Raw genomic sequence first — 24320 nt, forward strand, 5'->3', positions numbered from 1 at the left:
AACTGGAGCTAATAAATATTGGCCAATGCCCTTTGATCTTGATTCTTTTGATACTGCACAATAGGCTAAATGATAGTAGTTGTCATTGGAATTATTGTTTGTCTTTTCCATTATCTTATCGATCTTGGCCATTAAATCCTTGATTCTCTTTGAATTTACTAAACCCAGTTTTGGCAACAACTTAATCATCTTCATTATTATCTAAAAAACAAATAAAAAAATTGTTAAATAAATTTCTCTATTTTTAAAATAAAATAAATATTACACTTGTAAAAGGTACTCGTTTTCTACAATCTGGAGTCATCCAACATGCAACACCATTTAATACATTATCTGAATTATGATATCCCTATTTTTGTTTTAAATATTAATAAAATTATTTATCAATTTAATAATTAAATATATACGAAAACAACTTACCCATAGTAAAAATCTTTCTTCAAACATAATCTTAAGACCATTGTAAAAGAACATCTTTCTTAAACTGTGGGATTTGGGTTTATCTTTTTTTCCAATCCAAGAGAATCTTGGGTCGTTATCATAGGCTTCAGCCAACAAAGCAGACGATGCTACTAAATCAGCTTTTTCCAATTGCTTTCTAAATCCACCATGAGGTGAAATTGAAAAAGTTGATACATTTGATACGCTGGTTGCAGAAACTTCAACTTTTTCAAAACTCTTTGGAATCTTGAAAACATCAAATATTTTATGTTGTAAAATTAAATCAATTGAAGGTCTGTATTCTGCATTTTCATCTAACATTTTCAAAACTAAATCTGCTAAATCGTGATAATCCTAATTTTAAAATAATTAATTTTTAAGATTCTATTTACAAAACAATATAATACTTACAGTAGGAAATTCCTTTTTGAAACTTGCAGCATCAAAAGTTCCTGAAATGAGTTCCTCGGCAATACATCTCTTAGTTAGAGGTAACAAATGTAAGGTAGTCATTTCATAAATGATACATCCTAAAGAAAAGATATCTGCAGGTCTACAGTATCTATGAAATAAAATTTATTAATAATTTTAATCCTTTTTTTAAACTTGAAAAAAATAATAACAATATTTACGGTTGATTATTTAATATTTCTGGTGAGGAATAATAATAGGTACCGGCAACACCTTTTACACTAGATTCAAATTTAGTAGCCAAACCAAAATCACCAATTTTAATTTGACATTGTGATAAGAATATATTTTCAGCTATAAATATATTGCAAAAATATTAGTTTCTTTTTTAAACAAATTATTAATTTAATAAATAATTACATTTTAAATCTCTGTGTATGAAATGAGAATTATGAATTTGATGAACTCCAAGACAAAGTTGATAAATCCAATTATATAAAACTTTTGGAGGAATTAATATTCTAGTTTTCTTGTTACCATAATTGATTGTAGGACTAAGAGGTGGTAGAAATGGTTGTTCTGTATTGGAAATTGAAAAATCTTTTTGATCCTTAGATTTTCTTCTATACCAGCTAGATGATTTCTTTTTCTGAGTATCTGTCTTTTCATCTAGTTTTCTATCTTGATATAAAAGTAGTTGATATGCCTTTTGTTGTTCGTAGATTCCAGAGTGTGTTAATGTACTCTGTTGTGGTGACAAGTTTATTTTTGGCATATCTTTGAACGATGTTGGAAAAGATTCTGGGGTTGAACAATAGCTGTAACTAGATATATTGGAGGTGGTGCTGGTGGTTGTACAGCTACTAGTACTACTGGTGGTGCTAGATGATGGTGATGTCGATGATATAGTATACTCCTCTTCCTCCGATTCCTCTATCTCTTCTAACTCCAAGGTATCTTCTATCTCGTTGCCATGAGAAGCGGAACCTCCAGCCAATATTAAATTGATCATAAATTCAAATAGATCGCCACCATCACAGTACTCCATAACTATACATAGACTGAATCCATTATTTCCATTGTTGACGATGAACACTTCTTCGAATTTTACAATGTTTGAATTTTGGAGTTTCGCCAATAGCATTGCTTCATTTAATCCGTCGTTGGCCTCTTCAATGTCAGTGAAATTCCTCTGTTTGATAACAAACATTTGTTCGTTCTCTATTTTTCTGACAAGTATAGCTTTGCCTTCTGAAGAACCCACACCAATTACTTTGATTACAGAATATTTATTCATTTTCAAAATTTCTAAAACTATTGAATCATAAATGTTGTTTATTGTTGATATTTTTGTTGTTATTGACGGTTGTTGATTATCTAAACTGAGATCAGTTAATTCAGATTTGGTGATATTCACTACATCAAATAAAAACAAATGATATTAATATCATCCATTCAAAAACATAAATCAAATAAAAATCATATTATTAATAAACATGTAGTCTATGTGGACATCTTACTCTTTAATATTTTATAATAATAATTTGAGGAGGTGGTAATATTAATTATTTTTTTCTGAATTTATGACTATCTATATATATATTCTTTGTAATTAAATGATTGATTAAATGATGATGATATTAATTAAAAAAAAACATATAATATATGATTTCTTTTCTAATTTTGTTTAATTTCTTTTATGTGATACCCAAAAGAAAAAAATAATAATTAATAACACATAGATGTGCAAATTAATTAAAAAAAAAATTAATATGATCAGGTGTGATGTTGTTTATTTTATACTTTGAAAAAAAGATAAACCACAACCACTTTATAAACATGTTTGATCGATCACACACAAAATTAACACAGCAAAGACACACTCTCTATTTCATCAACTCCATATAAAACAACCTATAAAAACACATTGACCAATCAGAAGCAAAAATCAAACAAATTTATAAAATCAGATTAAATTTCTTATTTTTTTTTCTTGCCATTTTATTATTTAGTGTTTAATTTTCTTTCCTTCACCACCACTTGACACCGCTTCATTGTAATCTATTTTGTTATTGTTATTGTTATTGCTGCTATTATTGTTATTTTCTTGATCATCATTATTCTCGGTGTCTTTTCGTTTTTTTAGAGTTGGCATTTTAAATGAAATTCTCATCATTCTTTTATTTGGTGATACGTCTCGAACTTCATACACAGTGGTATCTGCAGGCAATGGATGTTTGATGATAGCTTCAACATTTTTAATGGTCAACTCTTTGAGGTCGCCACCAGCTGTCTCTGACACCGGTGTAAAAGTATAGCAATGTATGGTTGGCGCTGGAATGGGTGGTGCTTTCTCTGGATTCAAGAATATCTCTCTAAAGACATCCAAGAACTCGATCGATGTCGACGGCAGATTCATGATGGCCTGTGTGAATGCAACGGGTGGATCTCTACTGACCAATTCGCGAACGAAATCTCTTGCGTCCAAATTACTGATTTCGATTGTCGATGCTTTGTTTCTCGTTGCATTCTCTCGCATGTACTTGACAGAGTTTGGATTCAAGTCATTGGCATAGACCTTGCATTTCACCAGCTTCGAAGCGGGAACTGCAAAAGGTCCGACACCTGCAAACATATCGACCACTATATCATGACTCTTAAATGTTTGGATAAGATTCGAATGTTCAAATTGTAATCTACTATTCCAATAAACCTCTGCAAAATTAAATTTAAATATACATTCATTTTCTTTCTACGTGTTTTGTTTTAAAAAGTGTTAATAATACAATTATAACATTATATATATTATATACATACTACTTGTGCTAATAAATCATTATCACCAGCCAATAATTCGAAATTAAATGTTCTGAATACAGTATCTATCTTGCCAACTTTGTTTAGAACCGTTCTGATTTGAGGACCTTTCTTATCGAGAATGACTTGACCAATCATGTTCTTGTATGGCAATAGCTCTTCCTTCAGATTGAGATGTGCAATGTGACCGATCTTTTCGAATGCATGTGGTATTGGTAGTCCAGTTGGTATCAACTCTTTCATTACCTCCTCATAGCTAAAGTTATTGTAATTCAATTGCACTTGATGTTTAACAACCTCTATACTATGAGTTTTCAAGAATGATTGTAAATTATCTGGTAATTGTTTATCTATATTATTATTATTATTATCATTATCATTATTATTATTATTATTATTATGATTAAATTTCGATCAATAATATAATAATAGTTTAAAAGATAGATATTAGATTAGATTGTTTTGTTTTTGTATTTTATTTATAGTAGTAACTAACTCCATATGCTCCTACATTACCATTTTCAATAGATTCAGATAAGAGTACTAATTTCTTATCTTTTGAATCGGAATCATCTACTATATGCTTAACTCTATCTCGAATCAATAAATAACCTTTGAACTCCTGTGCCAATGTCTTTAGTAGTGTTTTATTAACTTTCAAACCAACGATACTTATTGATTTTGAAAATATTTCTTTGTTCAACAACAATGAACTCATTCTTTTTTGGTGTAATAATCAACGACGACAAACAACAAACAGAAACAACAAAAAACAATTTAACTTTTGAACAGTTACTAAACTAAAAAAAAAAATGTTGTTATAAAAAATCGAGAAATTTAAAATAAAAATTTTGAAATTTTTATCTTAAAAAGATTTTATCTATCTTTTAAATAATCATAGATCTATCTATCAATCCATCCAACCAACCATGTTTTAGTTATAACTACTATTTTTAACAACGACAGTACAGTACTGTTTTTTAAAGAATAAATCAATCATTTCATTCATTCATTCATTCATGTAACCAATTTATTCTATTAAAAAGAGGATCAATCAAATAGTAGTCAATCAATCATTCAATCAATCAATCAATAAATTTTATTATGAATGATGCTATCGAATTGGTGTAACTATTCAACTAAATAAATGTACCTTTTTATTGTTTATTCTTTAATGATTTTAACTTTAACAGCTTAAAACAGAAGAGATATTGAATAAATCATTTAAGTTTATATGACAACAACAATCTGACATTTAATCTTTCGATTTATTAGACAATCTTATTGTTAGAGGATTCAAAATAAAGAATGGAGCTTTTTTGTTAAAAATGGTTTTATCTTTCTTGTTTTATTAATTAATAATTGCAGCAAAAACAAGTAAAAGTTTATAGAGAGTGTGTAAGCATGTGTTTGATGTTTTTGCATTTATTGTGTGTTTGTTTTTGTTTGATCAAAAAGTGAAACGATATATATATTATGAGTGTGTTTATGGTGTCTGTGATTTTAGTGACAATCTTTAAAATTAACTAGGTAGAATCATTATTTTAATACGATCAAGTCAAGCTCAAGATGTACATAACATGTTTTTCAGATTTCTGAAATGTGAATATCAGGTGATTGATCAAGTGGTTTGGGTTAGTGGTGTTGGTGGTGTTGGTGGTAGTGGTGTGTGTCTCTTACAATTTTAAGTAATATTTTATCAATAAACACCAGATGTGGATGATAATTAATAATAATAATAATTATAATCAATTTATTAATAATAATCAGGTTTTTGTAGTTTATTTTAAATAGAAAATCAATTTGACATAACATCAGTCTTTTTTTTTCTTTTTAAATGTATTTGAGTACTACTACTATTATTTCTATATCATAACAAAACAACCAACAAACAAATAAACAAATAATACATAAAATAGTTTAAAAAGTAGAGTGAGTGTTTCTCTCGGTTTCGATACGATCAATAAATAAATTATAGGTATGTGTGTGTTAAGTTAAAAGAGCACCAACGTTGGACTTTTTTTTTTGTTTAATAACTAACTTTACTCATCATCAACAACATCATCTTCCACAATCAACTTCTTTTCCACAAAAACACCACTATACCGCTTTTTTTTTGATATTATAATTATAATATAATATTATTAATTTATATAATCAAATTGATTTTACCATTAATGGAACCACTGTTATTGGTAACACGTTTCTCCAAATTTGATTTAACTGATTAACTTATCAATATATATTAATAATATAAATACTCTTATATTTTCAATTATATTTTCTCTTTTTGTTTTCCACATACGACCAATCAACCAAAGTCAATCATTACAAATTTCAACATCAAGAATCAACACATTTATTACTTTCCTATCTATCTAAATATTATGATATATATAAATTAGTTTTGATTTTGAATACCCCGAAATATATACACCCAACAACCATTATTATATTTGTAAATAAATATTAATATATTAATTATTATTATTTTTTTTCATTTTATCTTCTCTTGCCAATTATCATCAGTCATGATAATTTCACAAAGCAACAAACTAAATGTTATTCCATCACTCAATCTTGGATCAATGAGAAATAGAAATTATAGCTATTCCAATCTTCCAGCTACACCAATGTCAATATCACCATCCAGAAAAATGGCACAGCTCTACAAAGATTTCTGTGTCAAATACTTGAATCTTCATACGCTCACCATAAGATTGTCGTCATCGATGGAACTAGTCACAATTGCTGAGGCATTGAAGCTAAAGCATGGAATTGTATATCTAAATCTTAGTCACAATAAATCCATTAAAGATCTAGATGCATGGATTGCATTTGGTTCCGCTCTGAAACTTCCAACTCAAACCATTGCAAAGTTGGATCTGTCACACAATTATTTGGGACCGGAAGGACTTTCCCCTATCATTTCCGATGTCATCAGATCGAATAAGAGCATTCAATGGCTCAATCTCAGTCACAATACACTCGACCAAGACGAAAACCATTCGATCCTCGGTGCTCTTCTCCACAACCAAACCATATCACATCTAGACCTGTCGTCGAACGAATATCAGTTGTCCTCTGATGTTTCTAAATACCTTTGTAAATATATCGAACAATCACTCTCACTCGAATCACTCAATTTTAGTAAAAACAGTACACGAAATCCACTGTGTGGACTCTCAAAAGCAATCGCCACCAACACAACTCTCAAATCAATCGATCTAAACTCTATGATCATCTCCGACCAAGACTCTGAACAACTTATAGAATCGCTATTCAATAGCAAAACCATCAGTTCAATCAATTTGGATCAATGTATCCTATCATCTTCCAATCAAAATTGCTACGGCAATATCATTTCTCATAATCTGGCGGTCCGATACAACGAGTTGGATCTAATTGACGAAGCTAGTAAATACAACAAAGCCATGACACAAGAGGAGGAAATGAATATGTTAATTGACCAACTCTCCAACAAACAAGAGGAAATCAGTATGAAATGTCTGGATTTTACACCGCTTAGCTATTTGAATATTGGTGGTATCAATTTCGGAAAGATTGGATTCCCAAATTTTCTTGATATCCTCGCAAGAAATCAAGACCTCACAATTCTTGATGTCAGTTCCAATCATCTCCAAGAGAGCAATGGTGATGAAATTGCCAATTTCATCAGATTAAATGAATCGATTCATACTTTAAATATAAGTGACAACGATTTCTACGAAGCAACCGTTGCCATTGGAGAAGCTCTCGCTGCCAACAAATCCATTACCAATCTAAATATTTCAAACACCAAATCTTCCAATCTCATTGGAAAAGTACTTGCCAAAACACTATCAACCAATCATTGCATAAAGATTCTTGACATCTCACACACCAAACTTGGTCACAGTGGTATATTAGATTTTGCCATAGGACTGAGCTCCAACTATATTACTTTGGAAATCCTTTCAATCAATGATTGTGATCTACAAGACAAAGGTGCTATTCATATAGGTGAGTCACTTCTCTCCAACGTTACACTGACTCAACTCTACATGAACTCCAACTCCATTGAAAAGGAGGGAGCCAAAGCGATTGCAAAATCATTGAAACGAAACACCACCCTGAAAACCCTACATCTTGGAAACAACCAAATAGGAGTAAAAGGTATTAAATCTTTGGGATCCGCTCTAAAATCCAATAGAACTTTGTTGGATCTCTCTGTTAAGAGCAATTCAATCCAAGAGAAAGGAGGTGTCAACCTTGCAGAATACCTAAAGTCGAATAATTCTCTTGAATATCTTAACCTTAGAGGAAACTATCTTGGCAACAAAGCTGGTAATGCACTCATTAAACTGCTCGGTCAAAATCAATTCCTCATAAACATTGATGTCTCACATAATCCAATGGATAAAGACCTAACGCAACGAATTGCATCCGCTCAAAAGAAGAACCAATATATCACCTCTATGAATATAAGCCAAACCGAGATGGAATCAATCTCAATCGATAGTCCGAGATTCATGGCATCGGGTGGCACCTCACTCTTCTCCTACACCACACAAAGCGAAGGAGATAGAGTTATTGTAGGAGGAGGAGGTGGAGCAGGAGGAGAGAGTATACCACATACCTGCACACTCCAATCATCGACATCTTGCTACTCACTACCAACAACACAATCGGGTGGACTTTCGGGATTCGAAGTCAACTCCATGGTATCGTCTTGCTCTTCGAGCTCCAGTTCGACATCCAGTTTAAGCTCGCTAGGATCCGGTTCAAGTTCTGGCTCTGGCTCGAGTTTCGGAAGTGTTTCATCACATTCATCTTCTGCCGGCGTACCCACCAATAAAAAGATTTCAAGATTCGCCAGGAAAGATGGATCACTACCAAACCTAACACTTGGTCTATCTTCAATGAACATACCACCAGCACCCCCATCACCACTCTCTGGAAATAGTAGTCCTATTTCATTCCCACCCACAGTTGATACATCGACACGTGCCAACTCATCATCGGCAGCACCATCACCGACCGCCATTAAATCACACAGCATGTTCTTTATCAAGGATAATGGTAGTCCATTTATCTTTGAGAACACTCATTAATTTTTTTAAATAAATAATAAAAAAAAACGAAAAATAAAATAAAAAAAACTGTAGTTTGTAAATATTTTAAATAATGTTATTAGAACTCTTTACATTCTTTGTTGAAAATTCATCTGGATGTCGTTGATTCTAAAATTTTTCTTTGGTAGTTTACTATCTTATTTCGATTGAGCTGAGAGTCCTTTAAGGAAAAGAATGGAAAACAGAGAAACACAGTATAAGAGATGCTCATACCTATTACAGCATACTAGGCTAGTAGATCATAAGACTAATATATATCCAACTCATAGATTAGCTGCGATCTAGATAGATACTGATGCTGAAACATTCTGGAGAAATTGATATAATAAAATAACTATTGAAACATGACTATTTAGAAAATACGATTTCACAAAATTGATATATTATTTGAAATTAATTCTATTCTATCTATTTCCTGTTTGATGAAAAGTGATAATTCAGAGGAACTCAAGTATTACCAACAACATATTATGATGAAAAAAAGAAAATGTTATTTTTGTGCTTAAAAATTTTTTTTTTTTTTTTTTTTTTTGATTTTTTTTTTTTATTGAAATTTTGAAAATCCCAATTTTCATTAATGTTGTAATCACTTTTTCATTAGCTATTTTATATCTTCATTCATTTAAAAATGAATAAGTTAATAAATAATTCTATAACGAGAAATCTTATTAGAGTATGTTTATTTATATCTATTTAAATATATATTTTGTTAATATATTAACATTTTTTCATTGATTATTATTGTTTGATTATTATTAGAGAAGTTATTGTCAAATAAATACTACTACACCTGCTTTACCAAAGGAATGGATTGATTTAGCAAAGAAAGAGATTAAACATGATGACCCAGCAAAGAAGTTGACTTTTTCATCACCAGAGGGTATTCAAATCAAACCACTCTACATGAAAGAGGATGTAAAGAACGTTCAAGATGAAATTCCAGGTAAATTCCCGTTCACTCGTGGTCCCTATGCAACGATGTATTCGAATCGTCCATGGACTATTCGTCAGTACGCAGGTTTCAGTACTGCCGAAGAATCAAATAAATTCTACAAAAAGAACATGGCTGCCGGTCAGAAAGGTCTGTCGGTTGCATTCGATTTGGCAACACATCGTGGTTACGATTCCGATCATCCGAGAGTGGTCGGTGACGTCGGTATGGCCGGTGTCGCTATCGATTCCGTCGAAGACATGAAGATCCTATTCGATAGTATCCCGCTGAAGGACGTCTCCGTCTCGATGACTATGAACGGTGCTGTGTTGCCAGTGTTGGCAATGTATGTGGTCGCCGGTGAGGAGCAAGGCGCCAAACAAGCACAACTCAGCGGTACCATTCAAAACGATATTCTCAAGGAGTTCATGGTGAGAAATACATTCATCTATCCACCAGAGCCATCGATGCGTATCATCAGTGACATTATGGCGTACACATCAAGAAACATGCCAAAGTACAACTCGATTTCAATCTCTGGTTATCACATGCAGGAAGCCGGTGCCGACATTGCGCTCGAGCTTGGATTCACAATTGCCGACGGTCTCGAGTATGCCAGATGCGGTATGCAAGCCGGTGTCACCGTCGATGAGATTGCACCACGTTTCTCTTTCTTCTTTGGTATCGGAATGAATTTCTACATGGAGATTGCCAAGTTGAGAGCTGCACGTAGACTTTGGGCACACTGGGTAAAGAAGATCTTCAATCCAAAGGATGAGAAATCGTTGATGCTCAGAACACATTGTCAGACATCGGGATGGTCACTCACCGAGCAAGATCCATACAACAACGTCATTAGAACCACTGTCGAAGCGATGGCTGCCGTTCTCGGTGGAACTCAGAGTTTGCACACCAACGCTCTCGACGAAGCCATCGGTTTGCCAACTGAATTCAGTGCAAGAGTAGCCAGAAACACCCAGTTGATTCTCCAAGAGGAGACTGGTATCCCAAGAATCATTGACCCATGGGGAGGTTCCTACGCAATGGAAGCACTCACCAACGAACTTGAGGCACGTGCTCAATCGATTATCGAGGAGGTTGAATCTATGGGTGGTATGTCAAAGGCTGTCGCCGAAGGTATGCCAAAGCGTAGAATCGAAGAGTCTGCCGCCGGAAGACAAGCTAGAATCGATTCCGGTTCGGAAACTATCGTTGGTGTAAACAAGTATCGTTTGAAGAATGAAGATCCAATCGATATCTTGGCAATCGACAACAAGATCGTAAGAAAATCGCAGATCGATCGTTTGGAGAAGATCAAGGCAACCAGAGACAACGATGCCTGCCAAAAGATTCTCGCCGAGATGACCGAGGCTGCCAGAAACAAGACTGGCAATCTTTTGGAGCTTGCTATCAAGGCCGCTCGTTTGAGATGTACTGTTGGTGAGATTTCCTATGCATTGGAGACTGTCTACGGACGTTACAAGCCAACCCACTCCCTTGCAAGCGGTGCCTACAAGACCAACTATGGAAAGACCAACGAGATCGACAATGTTGTGTCAGAGGTCAAGCGTTTCACCGAAAAGTATGGTCGTCCACCACGTATTTTGGTTGCCAAAATGGGTCAAGACGGTCACGATCGTGGTGCCAAGGTTATTGCTTCTGGATTCTCTGATTTAGGTTTCGATTGTGATGTCGGTCCCTTATTCTCCACTGCCAACGAAGTCGCTCGTCAAGCAATCGATGCTGACGTTCACGTCGTTGGTATTAGTTCACAAGCAGCTGGTCACAAGACTTTGGTTCCAGAATTGATTGAAGAGCTCAAGAAGCTTGGTGCTGGTCATATTGCCGTTGTTTGTGGTGGTGTCATTCCAGCTCAAGATTACGATTTCCTCTATAAGGCTGGTGTTGCCGATATCTTTGGTCCTGGAACTAAAGTTACTGATGCTGCAATCAACGTTATCAAGGCTGTCGAAGAGAATCTTGAAAAACAAAAATAAACAACAACACAAATTATTATTATTACTTTTAAGAACAAAAAAAAAAAACATTTCTTAGTTGTTTTTTTTATTTTTATTGATTCATTAATACACTATATCTATATATGACCTTCAAAACCTTCAAAAGAAGAATCACTATTATCTTGAGATGTTGAAAGTTTTAGATCGGTTTCTTTGTGGTCGGTTCGATGCGATATAAAACTAGAGAGATGATAGAATGGTCCAAATCCTTGTCTTTGTGCTATGATATTCCAATCGATGTCTGAAAACCAAGAATGATTCTTAATCTCATTGACTCCCATATGTGAACCTATTCTGTGATCCTGATTGAAATGCAGCAGCTTCTCAATTAGATCTTTACATTGGCTGGACAGGTGGGAAGGGAAATCAATTTTTCTCGAATTATCATCTCCATTCAAAAAGTTTGCTATACTATTGGTGCTGCATTCATTCTGATCTGGATCCAATGCAAAAGGTGGATTCCCAACGATCATTTCGAATAAAACAATACCAATCGACCAGTAATCGACTGCTTTTCCATGACCTTTTGATAACATTATTTCCGGTGCCATATAATCAATAGTACCTAATAATTAAATAATAATAATATTGGTAAGTAAATGAATTGAACTTATAATCTAATTATTTGTCTAATAATAAGACGACATACCACAAACACTCATTGTTTTTTCATTAATTCTCTTTGCAAAACCAAAATCAGCGAGTTTTATATGTCCATCTATATCAACCAATACATTCTCTGGTTTTAAATCTCTATATACAATATTTTGTTGGTGAAGATAATCGATTGCCAATATTATCTCTGCTATAATCATCTTTGCAACTCTCTCTTCGATTTGATTCTCTGATCTTATATAATTAAATAATTCTCCTTTGTCAATATATTCCATAACAAAATATAAATAGGTTGATGATTTATAAGTAGCATATCTAAAATTAAAACATAGCAATTATTAGTATACATCCTCTAAACAGATCTAAAAATGATTACCTATTTTATCTTACAATTTTACAATGAAAGGATTTGATATGGATAACATAATATTTTTCTCATTCAATATATGTTCAATTTGTTTTGCATGTGTAATCCTGTTTCTATTCAAAATCTTTAAACAAAAATGATTTCCAGTTTGATTGTGGACGATTTTAAAGACCGTGCCAAATGACCCTGATCCAATCTCTGAAAGTAATGTAAAATGATTAAGGCAAGTGGAACTCCAATCGATTTGATTTACATGAAATATTGGTTGTGGTACTAGCTCCAATGGGGTAAAAACATAGTTAAAAGGGGAAGGAAGGTAATTGTTGTTGCGAGTTGGAATACAAATAGGTGTGTTTTGATTGGAATACGATTGTGAATTCGATAGATTCTGAATTGGTATTTGGATGGATATTGGTGTTGTTTGTGTTGGTCTATTTACATAGCTATTGGTGTCATCCAATAGAAATAAGGGAGGTGGAGGTGAAGTTGATTGTTGGTGTGGTTGTTGTGCATAGTATTTTGTAAACTGTAGAGAAGGTGAACTCAATGACAGCATTTGTGCTTTCTGTGCAACCAAAGTTGGTGAAGTAGTTGGATATGGTGTTTTTTTTGGTCTGGTTTTCGGTGACTTTAAATTAAAAGATCTCTGTTGTTGTAATTGCTGTTGTTGCTGTTGCTGTTGTTGTTGAATTTGTATATTTAATTGTTGTCTTTGACTAACTGTCATGCTATCCATTAAATGATGAGGAGGTGATAGTGAAAAAGGTGCGAGTGGTGGCGATGATGGTGGTGGAGTTTTTATATTGACTGGATAGGATTGTTGATGTTGACCGATATCTTGGCTATATGAGTGATTTTCGGCAATAAAAACGTTTCCTTCATTATATTTTTCGATATTGTCAATCAGAGAATAAATAATGGATTTGGCAACTTTGACTTGAGATTTTACGTTGAAATGTGAGTCATTTATATTTAGAATCTAAAATATAAAATTTGATAGTCATGTCAGTTAAAATGTCAAAGTGTGTTGGTCGCCAATCAACTTGGATAGAATAAGAAGAATCTTTACACTAATCATTTCCTCTAAAAGTTTCAAAGACTGTGTAGATAAAATATAAAGTTTATCAACAATGGTTGTTGTTGAATAGTTTTGCGAACTAAATATATCTTGACTAGAGCTAGACATTGTTTGGTAAATGGTTTGAAAGAAATATGAACATATTATACTCTTTTTTTGTTTTTTTTTTCTCTCTGTCTATCAATCTATCTTTAAAATAATTAAATAGACATTAACAATAAATAAATTAAAAAAACACTAAAAGGTGATTGGGTTATTAACGTGAAATAAAATAGCTATCCATCTATTCATTTTCAACACTTTTATTTCGCACATTTAACGTTGAAAATGGGTTTTTTGATCACGCAGCGGGATCTGAAAAATCTCACAATTTTTTTGTTTATCAAACCTTTTTTCTATTATTAGCATTTTTTTGACATTATTGCTCGCTCACATAATATTGATAAAAACAATAATAAATAAAAAAACAAACAATAACAATAAAATAAGAAATCAATAGACACTTTGTTTTAAATCTTATTTATTGGTATTATACTTTAACATAATATTATTATGATATCGTGAGTGTTCCTTCCACATTAATGATTGATGCTCTTTAGTACAAAAATAGGTAGCATATCCTGTTTTAGCACAATTATAACATTCTAAAATTGATTCCTCACCACAATAACTAAATAATAAAAGTAATAATAAATCGATCGATTAGTTAGTTAGTTGAAAGAGAGTGTTTAACGAATGGTAGTTAGTGTTAAGTTTACTTACCAACAAGGTCTTTGAGGTGGATGTGAAAATTTGTATTTTTCAATGACTGATTCTCTTGCTTTTTGTTTGTCTTTTTCGAATTGTTCTGCGGTTTGTTGTTGTTGAAGTTGTTGCTGTTGGATTTGTTGTTGTTGTAGCAGATGTAATTGTTGAGGTGTTGTGAGTTGTGGGTTTTGGAAGTTTAATGATGACGATGGTTGATTCTTTTGTTGTTGTTGTTGTTGTGGATAGTATGAGGTTGGTTGCATAGAGGTTTGGAATGGTTTGAATGATGATGTAAACTGAGAAGTGTTATTATTGTTATTGTATGGAGAGTATAGTCCTTGATAATAATCATTGGTTGGCGATGATTGACGGAAAAGTGTGTTATCTGGTGTAAACAATGAAGATATGCTGCTAATATTATTATTGGTATTTGTATTCTCTTGTGATACCGCTGGCGATAGATAGCTATTGCCATTGGCAGAGAAAGCAGAGGACCAACCAAATATAGGATCTTGTGAAAATGTATTGCTGTTAAGTAGGTTACTGGTAACTGGTGTTGATTGATCTAAATAGCTAGAAGTATTTACAAAACCTGGTTGCGAAAACATATTATAATATTGATATTGTTGTGAAATATTATTTTGTTCTTGTTGTTGTTGCTGTTGTTGTTGTTGTTGTTGAATCGAATTAATTTGTTGACTATTATTGTTAAGTTGACTAATTGGATTGTTATTATTATTATTATTTTGAATTGGTGTTATATTTGATAGACCTGCTAGCTTTGAAATGGTTTGTTGTTGGAGTGTTATTGGTGTTACTGGGATTGGTGTTGGTGTTGGTGTTGTTGTTGTTGGTTGTGAAATTTTAGATTTAGTTGGAGAAGTCGTCAAAATTGGTGAGGATGGGGTGGTAGAAGGCGGTGAAACATTCAACTGTGAACTAGTATTGGCGCTATTGGTGTTTGGTGTATTCGATGGCTGCTTTAGTTTTGATTTCGATTTGGAAACTTGGTTTAATGATGGATACTCTTCTTCATAATGCTCTGGTTGGATTGGTTGTGTTGGTTGTGGAATCTGTTGAATTGGTATTGATTGGAGTGGTTGTGTTGGTAGCTGCAAAATGTTAACAGGTTGATTGGTAAGACTATTGGAAAGCAACTGAGCAAATGGATTATTAATATTATTAATATTTTGTGAAATCTGAGTGTATGGAGGAGGCGATGACGAGGAGGGTGCCGTTGTACCATTGACTACTGCTGTTGGTAAATTGAGATGAGCGCTAGAGAAATGAACGGCAGAGCTAGATGAAGAAATAGATTGTTGTTGTAGTTGTGGTTGTTGTTGTTGTTGTTGTTGTAAAGGAGGTGAAGGTGTTGTTGATGGTGGAATAACATTTGAAATTGAAATCGATTGAGCTGAGTTATTTAAAGAAATCTTTTGTTGTTGTTGTTGTTGTTGTTGATTAGTTTGTTGTTGTTGCTGTTGAATAACCTGTTGTTGGTTATCTGATTGTATTGATAACTTATTTTCATTCTTCTTCTTTTCTGATGCGTTGGTAGTTGTTGGTTCTTTCTTTGAGGGAGTCGATGGTAACACTTGAGAAGCTGGCAAATCCTCGGAGCTAGAATCTTTTTGATAGCTGGTTTGAATGCTAAGTTTCTTTGACTTTTTGCCTGGAACCGACCACTCGTTGTCGTTGTTGCCGTTGGGTGCGGTGTAAGGAGTCTCACACATTGAACAATTTGGTACGTTATCGTTGATAAAAGTACATAGATTACATCTCCACTGACCGGGTTTCAAATCGACAAACTCGTCTGGATCGCCACCGGCACCACCACTACCACCATTGGCGCTGTTGTTGCTCTCGTTGGCCTTTGCGGTGACATTCGAGTTGTACTCGTCAAAGTAGGCATCGGAAAGCGGTGCACCGTACTCTGAGAGAGTGTCGGCCATTCCTTCGATCTTTGGGAGAATCTTGTTCAACTGGAATAGCAGTTTCTCTCTGTTTGACTCGCTGATCACCGGTTTCTGTTCGTTCTGAGCTAAAACATCAGGACCAACCGAAGATCCACGCGACGACGATAGTTTGTCGGACTGTGTAACGAATGGCATCTCCTCAATATACTGAATAGCCTCTACAACCTGTTGATGAAAACGTATAACTGATTTCTGAGCTGTTGTCAACTTTGAGGCAATCTTTTCATCTAAAAACGAATGATTAGCAGTATCCGAGTTTCTAGCATTCCTTTGTGGTAATTTAATATCTTTAAATTCTGAAATATCTGGTTATTTTTTAAACAAACAACAACAACAACAATTTATTAATATAATATCTATTATACTGGTAATTAATAAACTTACTATTTCTTAATTTAGTTAATCTATCTTTTACATGACGAAGTTTACAATGTTTCTCTAAAAGATTAAAAACTTGTTCGTATGTCAAATCCTCTTCCTCCTTTGGTAACAATTGATTCCATTCACTCCAAATCGATGTGATAACTTCTTCAATCTAAACCGTTATTTGAAAAAATTGGAACAGATTAATTTTCAATTTCAAAAAAAAAAAAAAAAAAAAAAAAAAGTCGTCTTTTTTTTTTTTGCCAAAAATGTTAACACAACAACTTACCTCCATCTCAACTAATTTACCTCTACGCTTAGCTTGACAGCTCTTATTCTTAAGATTTCTGTCACCTAAAACTACAAGGCAATCGGCTTTTGAATTGGTTATAATCTCTGCAAGATTCTCTGTTTTTATACCTGACGATTATTGATTTTTAATTTAGTTGTTAAAATAATGTTGTTTTGTTGTTGTTTAGTTTGTTTTGTTATTGTTAACATACTTTGAGAGTTTTCTTCGGTTTTAAGAAAAACATCGATTCCACCTTCTAAAAATTGGTTTTGAACTTCTTTTGCAAAACGTAATACACGTGCGTCGGATGCATAGAGGACGACCAACTGTAGAAATGGACGACGACCAGCCATGCGTGAGGGATTAGATCTGCAGTGATACGAGATGAACTCTTCCGAGTCGTCGAGTGTCAAACTGTTGAGAGGAAGTGATGTTAGAGATTGTTGCAACTGTTGTTGAGATAAAGCGATTAATCCTGGACTCTGTAAAGACGACGACGAAGACGATATCAAAGGGTTGGGTAATGAAGTAGGTTGTGGAAATGGAAGTGGTGCTGGTACTGTATTACTATTACTATTGCTATTACTGTTATTCAGATCGATCTTTTTACTATGCTTACTATTGTCTCCACCTATACTATTACTGCTGCTATCATTATTATTGTTTATTAAATTACTTTTTACATTGTTATTGCTGTTGTTATTGTTGTTATTGTTAAAAGAGGAAGAAGAAGAAGAAGAAGAACTTGGTATTGGTGGATGTAAAGGAAGTGAATTACTTTGTTGTTGTTGTTGTTGAAGTGAAAATTGTGGTGGATGCAGTATTGGATTGGGTAAGAGAGATGGCGATTGTGGAAGGTTGTTTGGCGAGGATGTAGTGGGAGTATGCGAGAATCTACAAGAGTCACCTAGTTTGCAGGTGCCAGATTTATAGTATTTACAAACAACAGGATATCTAGTTGTATTACTACTACTGCTATTGGTGGTTGAGTTTGCTACTGAAGCAGAACCACCCGACGATGAACTTGCATGTGTATTGTTGCTGTTGTTTGAAGAAAGAACAGCGGGCCATTCTTTAGTGGTAGCGGTGGTTGTAGTGGTCGTTGTTGTTGAACTATTATTATTATTATTAGATATCACCGAATGATGATGATGCTGTTTTATATTCATTATTCTTACTACTAATATATTATTCTTTCAAAAATAAAACAATTTCAATTCAAAAATGATAAAAAATAGATTAGATAGATAGATACAAGAAAGATAGAGATAATTTTACTTGTTGTTGTTTTGTTTTTGTTTTTGTTTTTTTTTATTTTTATTTTTTTCTATTTTTTTGTTTTTTTTTTTTATTTTAGTTTTTTTTTTTATTTTGAAAAAAAATAATTAAAAAAATAAAAAGAACTGAATTGAATTCGATCGTTTCAAATTTCAGCTTGTTTTTGGGTTTTTTTTTTCATTTTCAAATTTCAAAAACAACAAAATTGTTTTTAATTTTTAATTTAATTTTTTATTTTTTAATTGTTCAATTGATAATTGACATGTTGAAAGATTTGGGTGTTAGAATGATTGGCAGTTGTTGCTCGATATCATAATGGTTTGCGCTATTTTTTTTGGGTGAAGTTGAAGATGATGATGATCCTCTGGTGTATGGATGCATTCTCGACTGACTTGAAGACAAGCTTGGGACATGGAATCGGTTTCCATTGTCAACACCTTCCAACCATGGATCTATTTTTCCGTCTCTTAGTTTCCAAAATCCATTTTGACCCAGTGATCCTGAACCAGATTCAAATGTAGTTTTACTATGTGATAGCTATTATTTGATATCAAGTTAAACACATGTTAGTTACCGAATTTCGGTTTAAACTACTTAATATTAATTTAAAAATCATCACTTACCATATCTTGTATTTGTTTATGCCAATTGTCACATTTCTTTTTATCGAGTGAGAGTAGTTCCCAGTGACACTCTATGAATCTATATACATCATTTTTTAGCGAGAAGAATGAAGTTGATTGTACAAAGGTGAGAGAGTAGAATACAACTTTCATGATGGTCGCCCAAGTAGGAGACTTTTCAAGAATCCTTGGTTTTCCATTGGCGCAGAGAACACACTGCGATCCGTAGGTGCATGCTATTTTTTCGGGTGGTGGAGCACACTGTGATTTCGAGTGTTTGGTTTTTGGTTTCTTTTTCGAGAGCTTTGGCGAGATCGACGGTGAGGACTTTGGTGAGATCTGGTAGAGTTCAACATCAAAGTCTTCTTCGTCCGAGGAGGAACATCCAACGAAAATCGAGGAGTCGGAACTGTTAAGAGATCTCGGAAGTTGATGGAATGAATTGTCACTATCGGATGATATATCGCTGCTGTCAATTAGAAACTGGTTATTCGAGTGATCCTCAAACAATGGATTGCTTGGAATGCAATATTTCGGTAACTCCTTGAGGTATGACGACTGGTGATGATTATTATTTTTGGTCTCTTTAGTTAATAGTTCAATGGATGGAAGTACATTGTTTTGACTGAGAGTTGGTACGATATGATAAGATGATAGCTCTTTTAGGTTGATCAACATAAGAGAGCATATTTCTTCATCGTTTGGATTGTGATTCAATTTTTGCATGATTTTTGATGATGTTAAGTTAAGTTTTAGTTTTTTTTTTTTTTGAAAAATTAAATAAATAAATAAATATCTATTAAGGAAAATGTTATTATATTTACAATATATAAATAAATAAAATAACAATAGGAATATATCTGTTTGTTTTTTTTTGGTAAAAAACTTTAAAGTTTTAATATAAAAAATTCTGATAATAAAAAATGGAAAATATATTATTTACAATATAAAATTAAGCGTCGAGCATGCAAATATACAATTATATATTTATAATAAAAGGAAAAAGAAAGATAGGAAATAAAATTAAAAAAAAACAAATTTATATTGTTTTTTTTCTTGTAAAAAATAAAGTTAAATAATAATATATTTATATATAAATAAAACAATTAGAAAGAAATAATAGAAAGTAATAAAAGTTTTTAACTAAATCGTTTATGTTTAGAAATGAATTTTAGAAATTTAATTAGTTAGCTAGTTTTGGTACATCAAATTAAAAAACAAAAACTATAATATGTCAGTAAGTTATTGTTGTCGGTGATGTCTGAAAAGGTTGCCGTAGAAAGATAGCTTTTTAGTAACAATATTGAAATTATTTGAAAGATCAGACAATAGTTTTTTTTGTTTTTTTTTCAAACACAATTTTATTGTATCTGGAAAGAAAATAATAGATTGTGAATAATTATTTGAGTCGAACTCGAAAGATCTATCAGTAGTATATTGACAACAATTCAAAAATATAGTTTTGTTTTATAGATGTTTAGATAGTCGAAAGATTATTTATTATTTAATTTCCATATTATTATTTAATTAAATATTAATTTATATAAAAGATAATTAAAAACCTACAAATAATTGTTTTTTACTAGTCTTTCTTTATTTTTCCCAATGTTTTTGCTTTTGGTATGCGATGGAATTGGAGGACCACTATTTGATGGTGTATTTATATGTTTGTACAATGATTGAAAAAGTGAAGTGAATTGAAAAAACAAAAAAAAAAAAGTTTAGAAATTTAATTAATTCAATTGAAAATTATATATACATCTTATAAGTGTGTTGTAGGTGTGAGTGAGTGAGTGATAAGTTATTGTAAAGACCAATAGAACTTAGGAGAAAAAATTTTTTGATAGTGGTAGGAGCTTTTAGATTTATAAATCGATTTTAAAAAAAAACTATGTTTTGAGGAGGGTAGGCGAGAATTTAAAAATAACTATGTGTGTGTCTATTGTTGAGTAGGTATGAGATATATTATTGTTACTCTCAGAGGGAGAGAGTGTTCGTGTTGTGTTTTATTATTGTTGCCTGCTTTTACTTTCAAAGGGTGAGAAGTGTTGAGTTTTTGGTGAGTGCTTTTGAGTTTTAGTGTGTGTGTGTGTGTGTTATTATTGTGTTCTCTGTGTGTGTGTGTGTTTATTGCTATTCTATTATTATTTGTTCTTTTTTTTTTTTTTATTTTGACCAGTAGGTTGGTAGAGTTTTATATATTTGATGTGTTTGCTATTCATAAAAAAAAAAAAATTGTTTTTAGTTCAAACCTACTTTTTCTCCACTATTTTAATAAAATCTCGCTTTATGGAGAAACATAACAAACTAACCACGCAAGCCCTCCTAAATATGTAGTGCTACACAATTATTGTACAATATTGTATGTATTTTGGTAATATATTATTTTTTGAATTTTTGATAAATTAAAAAAAAAACTGGTTCACATACCAAAAAGGAAATTAATTAATTTAAATTTTTTCTTTTCTTCTTATTAAATGTGGCCAAATGTGGGAAAAGTGTTCCAATATGAGCAAAATCACACTGACTCTTAACTATTTGAATGGAACTAAAAAAATAAAGAACCACATCCTCACTCCATTATTAGTCTATAAGAGTGTTTCCATTGTTTGTTTGTGAATCGAAAAAAATATTAGATTTTATTTTCAGTGTGTGTTGTTCCATCCGATTCTTTAAAAGAATTATTATTATTATTATTTGTTGTGTGAGAGTGTGTTTGTTTGTTTGTGTGGAAAGGTGTGGGGGTGGTGAATGATGTTGTTACTGCAGTTGTTGACTGATGTTCTTGATGTTGTTGACTGACTTTACTATACTATACTAATAGTATCGTACTATTTCTTTTGTTGTTGTTGCTGTTTGTTGTCATAAGTGGTGTTGTGATTTCATCACACCCTTCGATTTCAACTATAATTGTTTATACTATGTAACTCTTGCCAATCAATGGGTATGGGAATTGCAATCAACTCTCACCCTAATGCCGGAATGAGAATATGTTGTTGAAAACCCATCATAATAGTTAAATTCGAACGCATGTGCACACGACTAGCTTCTAAAAGTTAATACTGCACATACAAGAAATCTCCATTGAACTATTAATAATCACCAAATGTTTGGGTGAGTATTCCTTAGAACACACCATACTACACATACACATACTACTACACATACACACCGCACCAAATGAAATTAAACTATCGATCCAATAGCTTCAAACTAAACACAGAAATAAACACGAGTTTTAACCGATTTATCAAAAAAGTAGTACTTGTAAATCTAAATGAGAGCAAATGAAAGCAAATGAAGACAGAGAGAGATAGAGATAGAGAGAATGAGTATGAGTATGAGTATGAGTCTGAGGATGAGAGAGAGTGTGTAAGTGTGTGTATGTGTTATTTATAATAAATATTTAAACAAGTTTACTATTTAGTTTGTTTAAAGAGTGTGTGGAGTGAGTGTACTACCGTTCTTGAACGACCATGGGTATGGTATCCTCAGCTAAAGTGTTACTTCTAAGTTGATTAAAATGGTTGGATGGCAAAGGCTTCATAAGTTTTTGTAAATGACCACGAGAATATGCTACCACTATGATGCTGTATACTAAACAGGGAACTTGTTATTTTAACATATAATTTTGTCAGTTAGTTGGTTAGTTTGTTGATTGTTAATTGTCATTTTTTGATGTTATTATAATAATTCAACAATAATAATTATTATTATTATTGCTATAATTAATATTAATAACACTATCTATGATTGTATTTACCAATATATAATAAAGCTGGCTGACCTTTCTTTGATATCGATACGGCTGTGTATGAAACGAGCAAGCCAACCAAATAGAATACCAACGATAGTCTAAAGTATCCCATCTTTCTGGGTGAGTATGGCTCTGACTTTTGATTGAGAGCAAATCCATAGAAGAGGTCAAGGTTATAGAGTTGACATATGAAAACACCGGGCAGTGCAATATCACCATTGCCGAGACCTGTCCATCCCTCGGAGAGACACAACGGCAATGATATCGACATTGGTAAGCTAATAACTTTAATTGCAACTGATTCCCTATTATTATTGATGATAGTTTTGATTTTAAAAATAAATAAAATTAATCTTTTTAAGTACAACATTCATTTCTTCTTATTATTATTATTATTATTATTATCCTAATTAATCATTTTATAATCTTACATTACACTTTCACCAAAGATGGTTTTTGATTGAAATACCCAAAATACATCATATACTAAGAATGCTGATAACAACAATGATATCGTAAGCAATGAGTTAATTCTTAAAAATGTTAATGAAGTGATTCCTATACAAATAGATAGAACTAAATATTCAAAGATGATTTGTTAGTTAGTTTCTAAACAAACATAATACAGTATTAATGTTAATCTTAGTTACCATTTACAAAGAAATGATTGTTTGTATATCTCCAAGACAACATAAAAATCAAACCAACAATACCAGAGAATAATTCTTTAAATGTAAATTCAACTGTATCATCACCTAATTTAATTCTGTATGTATTGTAAAATACAATATTAATGAGTTAGTTGTTATGCTTTACTAAAATGCATAGTATAATAGTATAGTTATAATAGTAATTACTTTTTAATGAGTGTAGATGAAATTGATAGATAATCGAATACTGGATAAACTACAAATGCTACAGCGAATACCGAGAGACATGATGTCATAAAACTTAGAATAGTGTACATTTCATTCAAATAGTAAAAGAAAGCAAGTAATACAATTGAACTGAATAGTGGCATCAATAAATATACATATTTAGGTATCTGTTCGAATTGATCTGTTTTGTTTAATAAATAGAAGTTTATTATTTTTAAATTAAAATTCAGTAAATCTATATATATATATTACTAACATCCTATTCTAATTACCTTGAATATCATTCTCAGCATGAAAGTGATAAGATCTTTTACAACCCACATAGATGATTGTCAATGCAATAGCAAACATCAAATAGGTTGTAGGTTCAATTAACCATTGAAACATATTATTTAAATAATCAATATATATATATAGATGATATGATATCTATATCTAAACAATTGATAGATTAACTTTTAGATATCTATTTAAATCTATAGATATGATATATAGGTTTCTTTTAAATTAAATATAATATTCACATACACGGTTGAAAATTTAATAAAAGACTGAAAAATTTAATTTAAAACACTTTCAGATACAAAAGCAATTGTCGTGTGTTCATTCATTAA

At 32.1% G+C, this 24320-nt stretch overlaps 8 protein-coding genes across 8 annotated transcripts; 2 read left to right on the forward strand and 6 right to left on the reverse strand.

Moving 5' to 3' along the window:
- Positions 1–181: 181 nt before the first annotated feature.
- PPL_11322 (putative protein serine/threonine kinase) lies at positions 182–2592 on the reverse strand (the record flags this gene model as incomplete). The annotated part of the gene is made up of 7 exons (XM_020582078.1): positions 182–201; positions 292–349; positions 421–795; positions 853–1003; positions 1074–1206; positions 1273–2268; positions 2589–2592. The coding sequence occupies 7 exons, from the start codon at positions 2590–2592 to the stop codon at positions 182–184; spliced, it is 1737 nt and encodes a 578-aa protein (XP_020427381.1).
- Positions 2593–2860: 268 nt separating this feature from the next.
- Positions 2861–4387, reverse strand: trmt5 (tRNA guanine-N1--methyltransferase; the record flags this gene model as incomplete). Its single annotated transcript, XM_020582079.1, has 3 exons — positions 2861–3565; positions 3670–4019; positions 4162–4387. 3 exons carry the CDS (start codon positions 4385–4387, stop codon positions 2861–2863), a joined length of 1281 nt encoding a protein of 426 aa, XP_020427382.1.
- Positions 4388–6326: 1939 nt separating this feature from the next.
- PPL_11324 (uncharacterized protein) lies at positions 6327–8762 on the forward strand (the record flags this gene model as incomplete). The annotated part of the gene is made up of 1 exon (XM_020582080.1): positions 6327–8762. One exon carries the CDS (start codon positions 6327–6329, stop codon positions 8760–8762), a length of 2436 nt encoding a protein of 811 aa, XP_020427383.1.
- A 649-nt stretch (positions 8763–9411) lies between these two features.
- Positions 9412–11711, forward strand: PPL_11325 (methylmalonyl-CoA mutase; the record flags this gene model as incomplete). Its single annotated transcript, XM_020582081.1, has 2 exons — positions 9412–9456; positions 9543–11711. The coding sequence occupies 2 exons, from the start codon at positions 9412–9414 to the stop codon at positions 11709–11711; spliced, it is 2214 nt and encodes a 737-aa protein (XP_020427384.1).
- A 98-nt stretch (positions 11712–11809) lies between these two features.
- On the reverse strand, positions 11810–13900 carry pkaD (cAMP-dependent protein kinase; the record flags this gene model as incomplete). The annotated part of the gene is made up of 4 exons (XM_020582082.1): positions 11810–12297; positions 12382–12662; positions 12738–13693; positions 13784–13900. The coding sequence occupies 4 exons, from the start codon at positions 13898–13900 to the stop codon at positions 11810–11812; spliced, it is 1842 nt and encodes a 613-aa protein (XP_020427385.1).
- A 408-nt stretch (positions 13901–14308) lies between these two features.
- Positions 14309–18339, reverse strand: PPL_11327 (uncharacterized protein; the record flags this gene model as incomplete). Its single annotated transcript, XM_020582083.1, has 5 exons — positions 14309–14462; positions 14555–16820; positions 16900–17050; positions 17168–17298; positions 17382–18339. The coding sequence occupies 5 exons, from the start codon at positions 18337–18339 to the stop codon at positions 14309–14311; spliced, it is 3660 nt and encodes a 1219-aa protein (XP_020427386.1).
- Positions 18340–18694: 355 nt separating this feature from the next.
- On the reverse strand, positions 18695–19797 carry PPL_11328 (uncharacterized protein; the record flags this gene model as incomplete). The annotated part of the gene is made up of 3 exons (XM_020582084.1): positions 18695–18985; positions 19072–19150; positions 19580–19797. The coding sequence occupies 3 exons, from the start codon at positions 19795–19797 to the stop codon at positions 18695–18697; spliced, it is 588 nt and encodes a 195-aa protein (XP_020427387.1).
- A 1719-nt stretch (positions 19798–21516) lies between these two features.
- Positions 21517–24093, reverse strand: PPL_11329 (uncharacterized protein; the record flags this gene model as incomplete). Its single annotated transcript, XM_020582085.1, has 7 exons — positions 21517–21619; positions 22533–22653; positions 22835–23133; positions 23260–23386; positions 23479–23594; positions 23686–23887; positions 23979–24093. The coding sequence occupies 7 exons, from the start codon at positions 24091–24093 to the stop codon at positions 21517–21519; spliced, it is 1083 nt and encodes a 360-aa protein (XP_020427388.1).
- Positions 24094–24320: the final 227 nt, after the last annotated feature.

This window comes from Heterostelium album (genome assembly GCF_000004825.1).
Source record: "Heterostelium album PN500 unplaced genomic scaffold PPL_scaffold13, whole genome shotgun sequence".
NCBI classification, from domain to species: domain Eukaryota; phylum Evosea; class Eumycetozoa; order Acytosteliales; family Acytosteliaceae; genus Heterostelium; species Heterostelium album.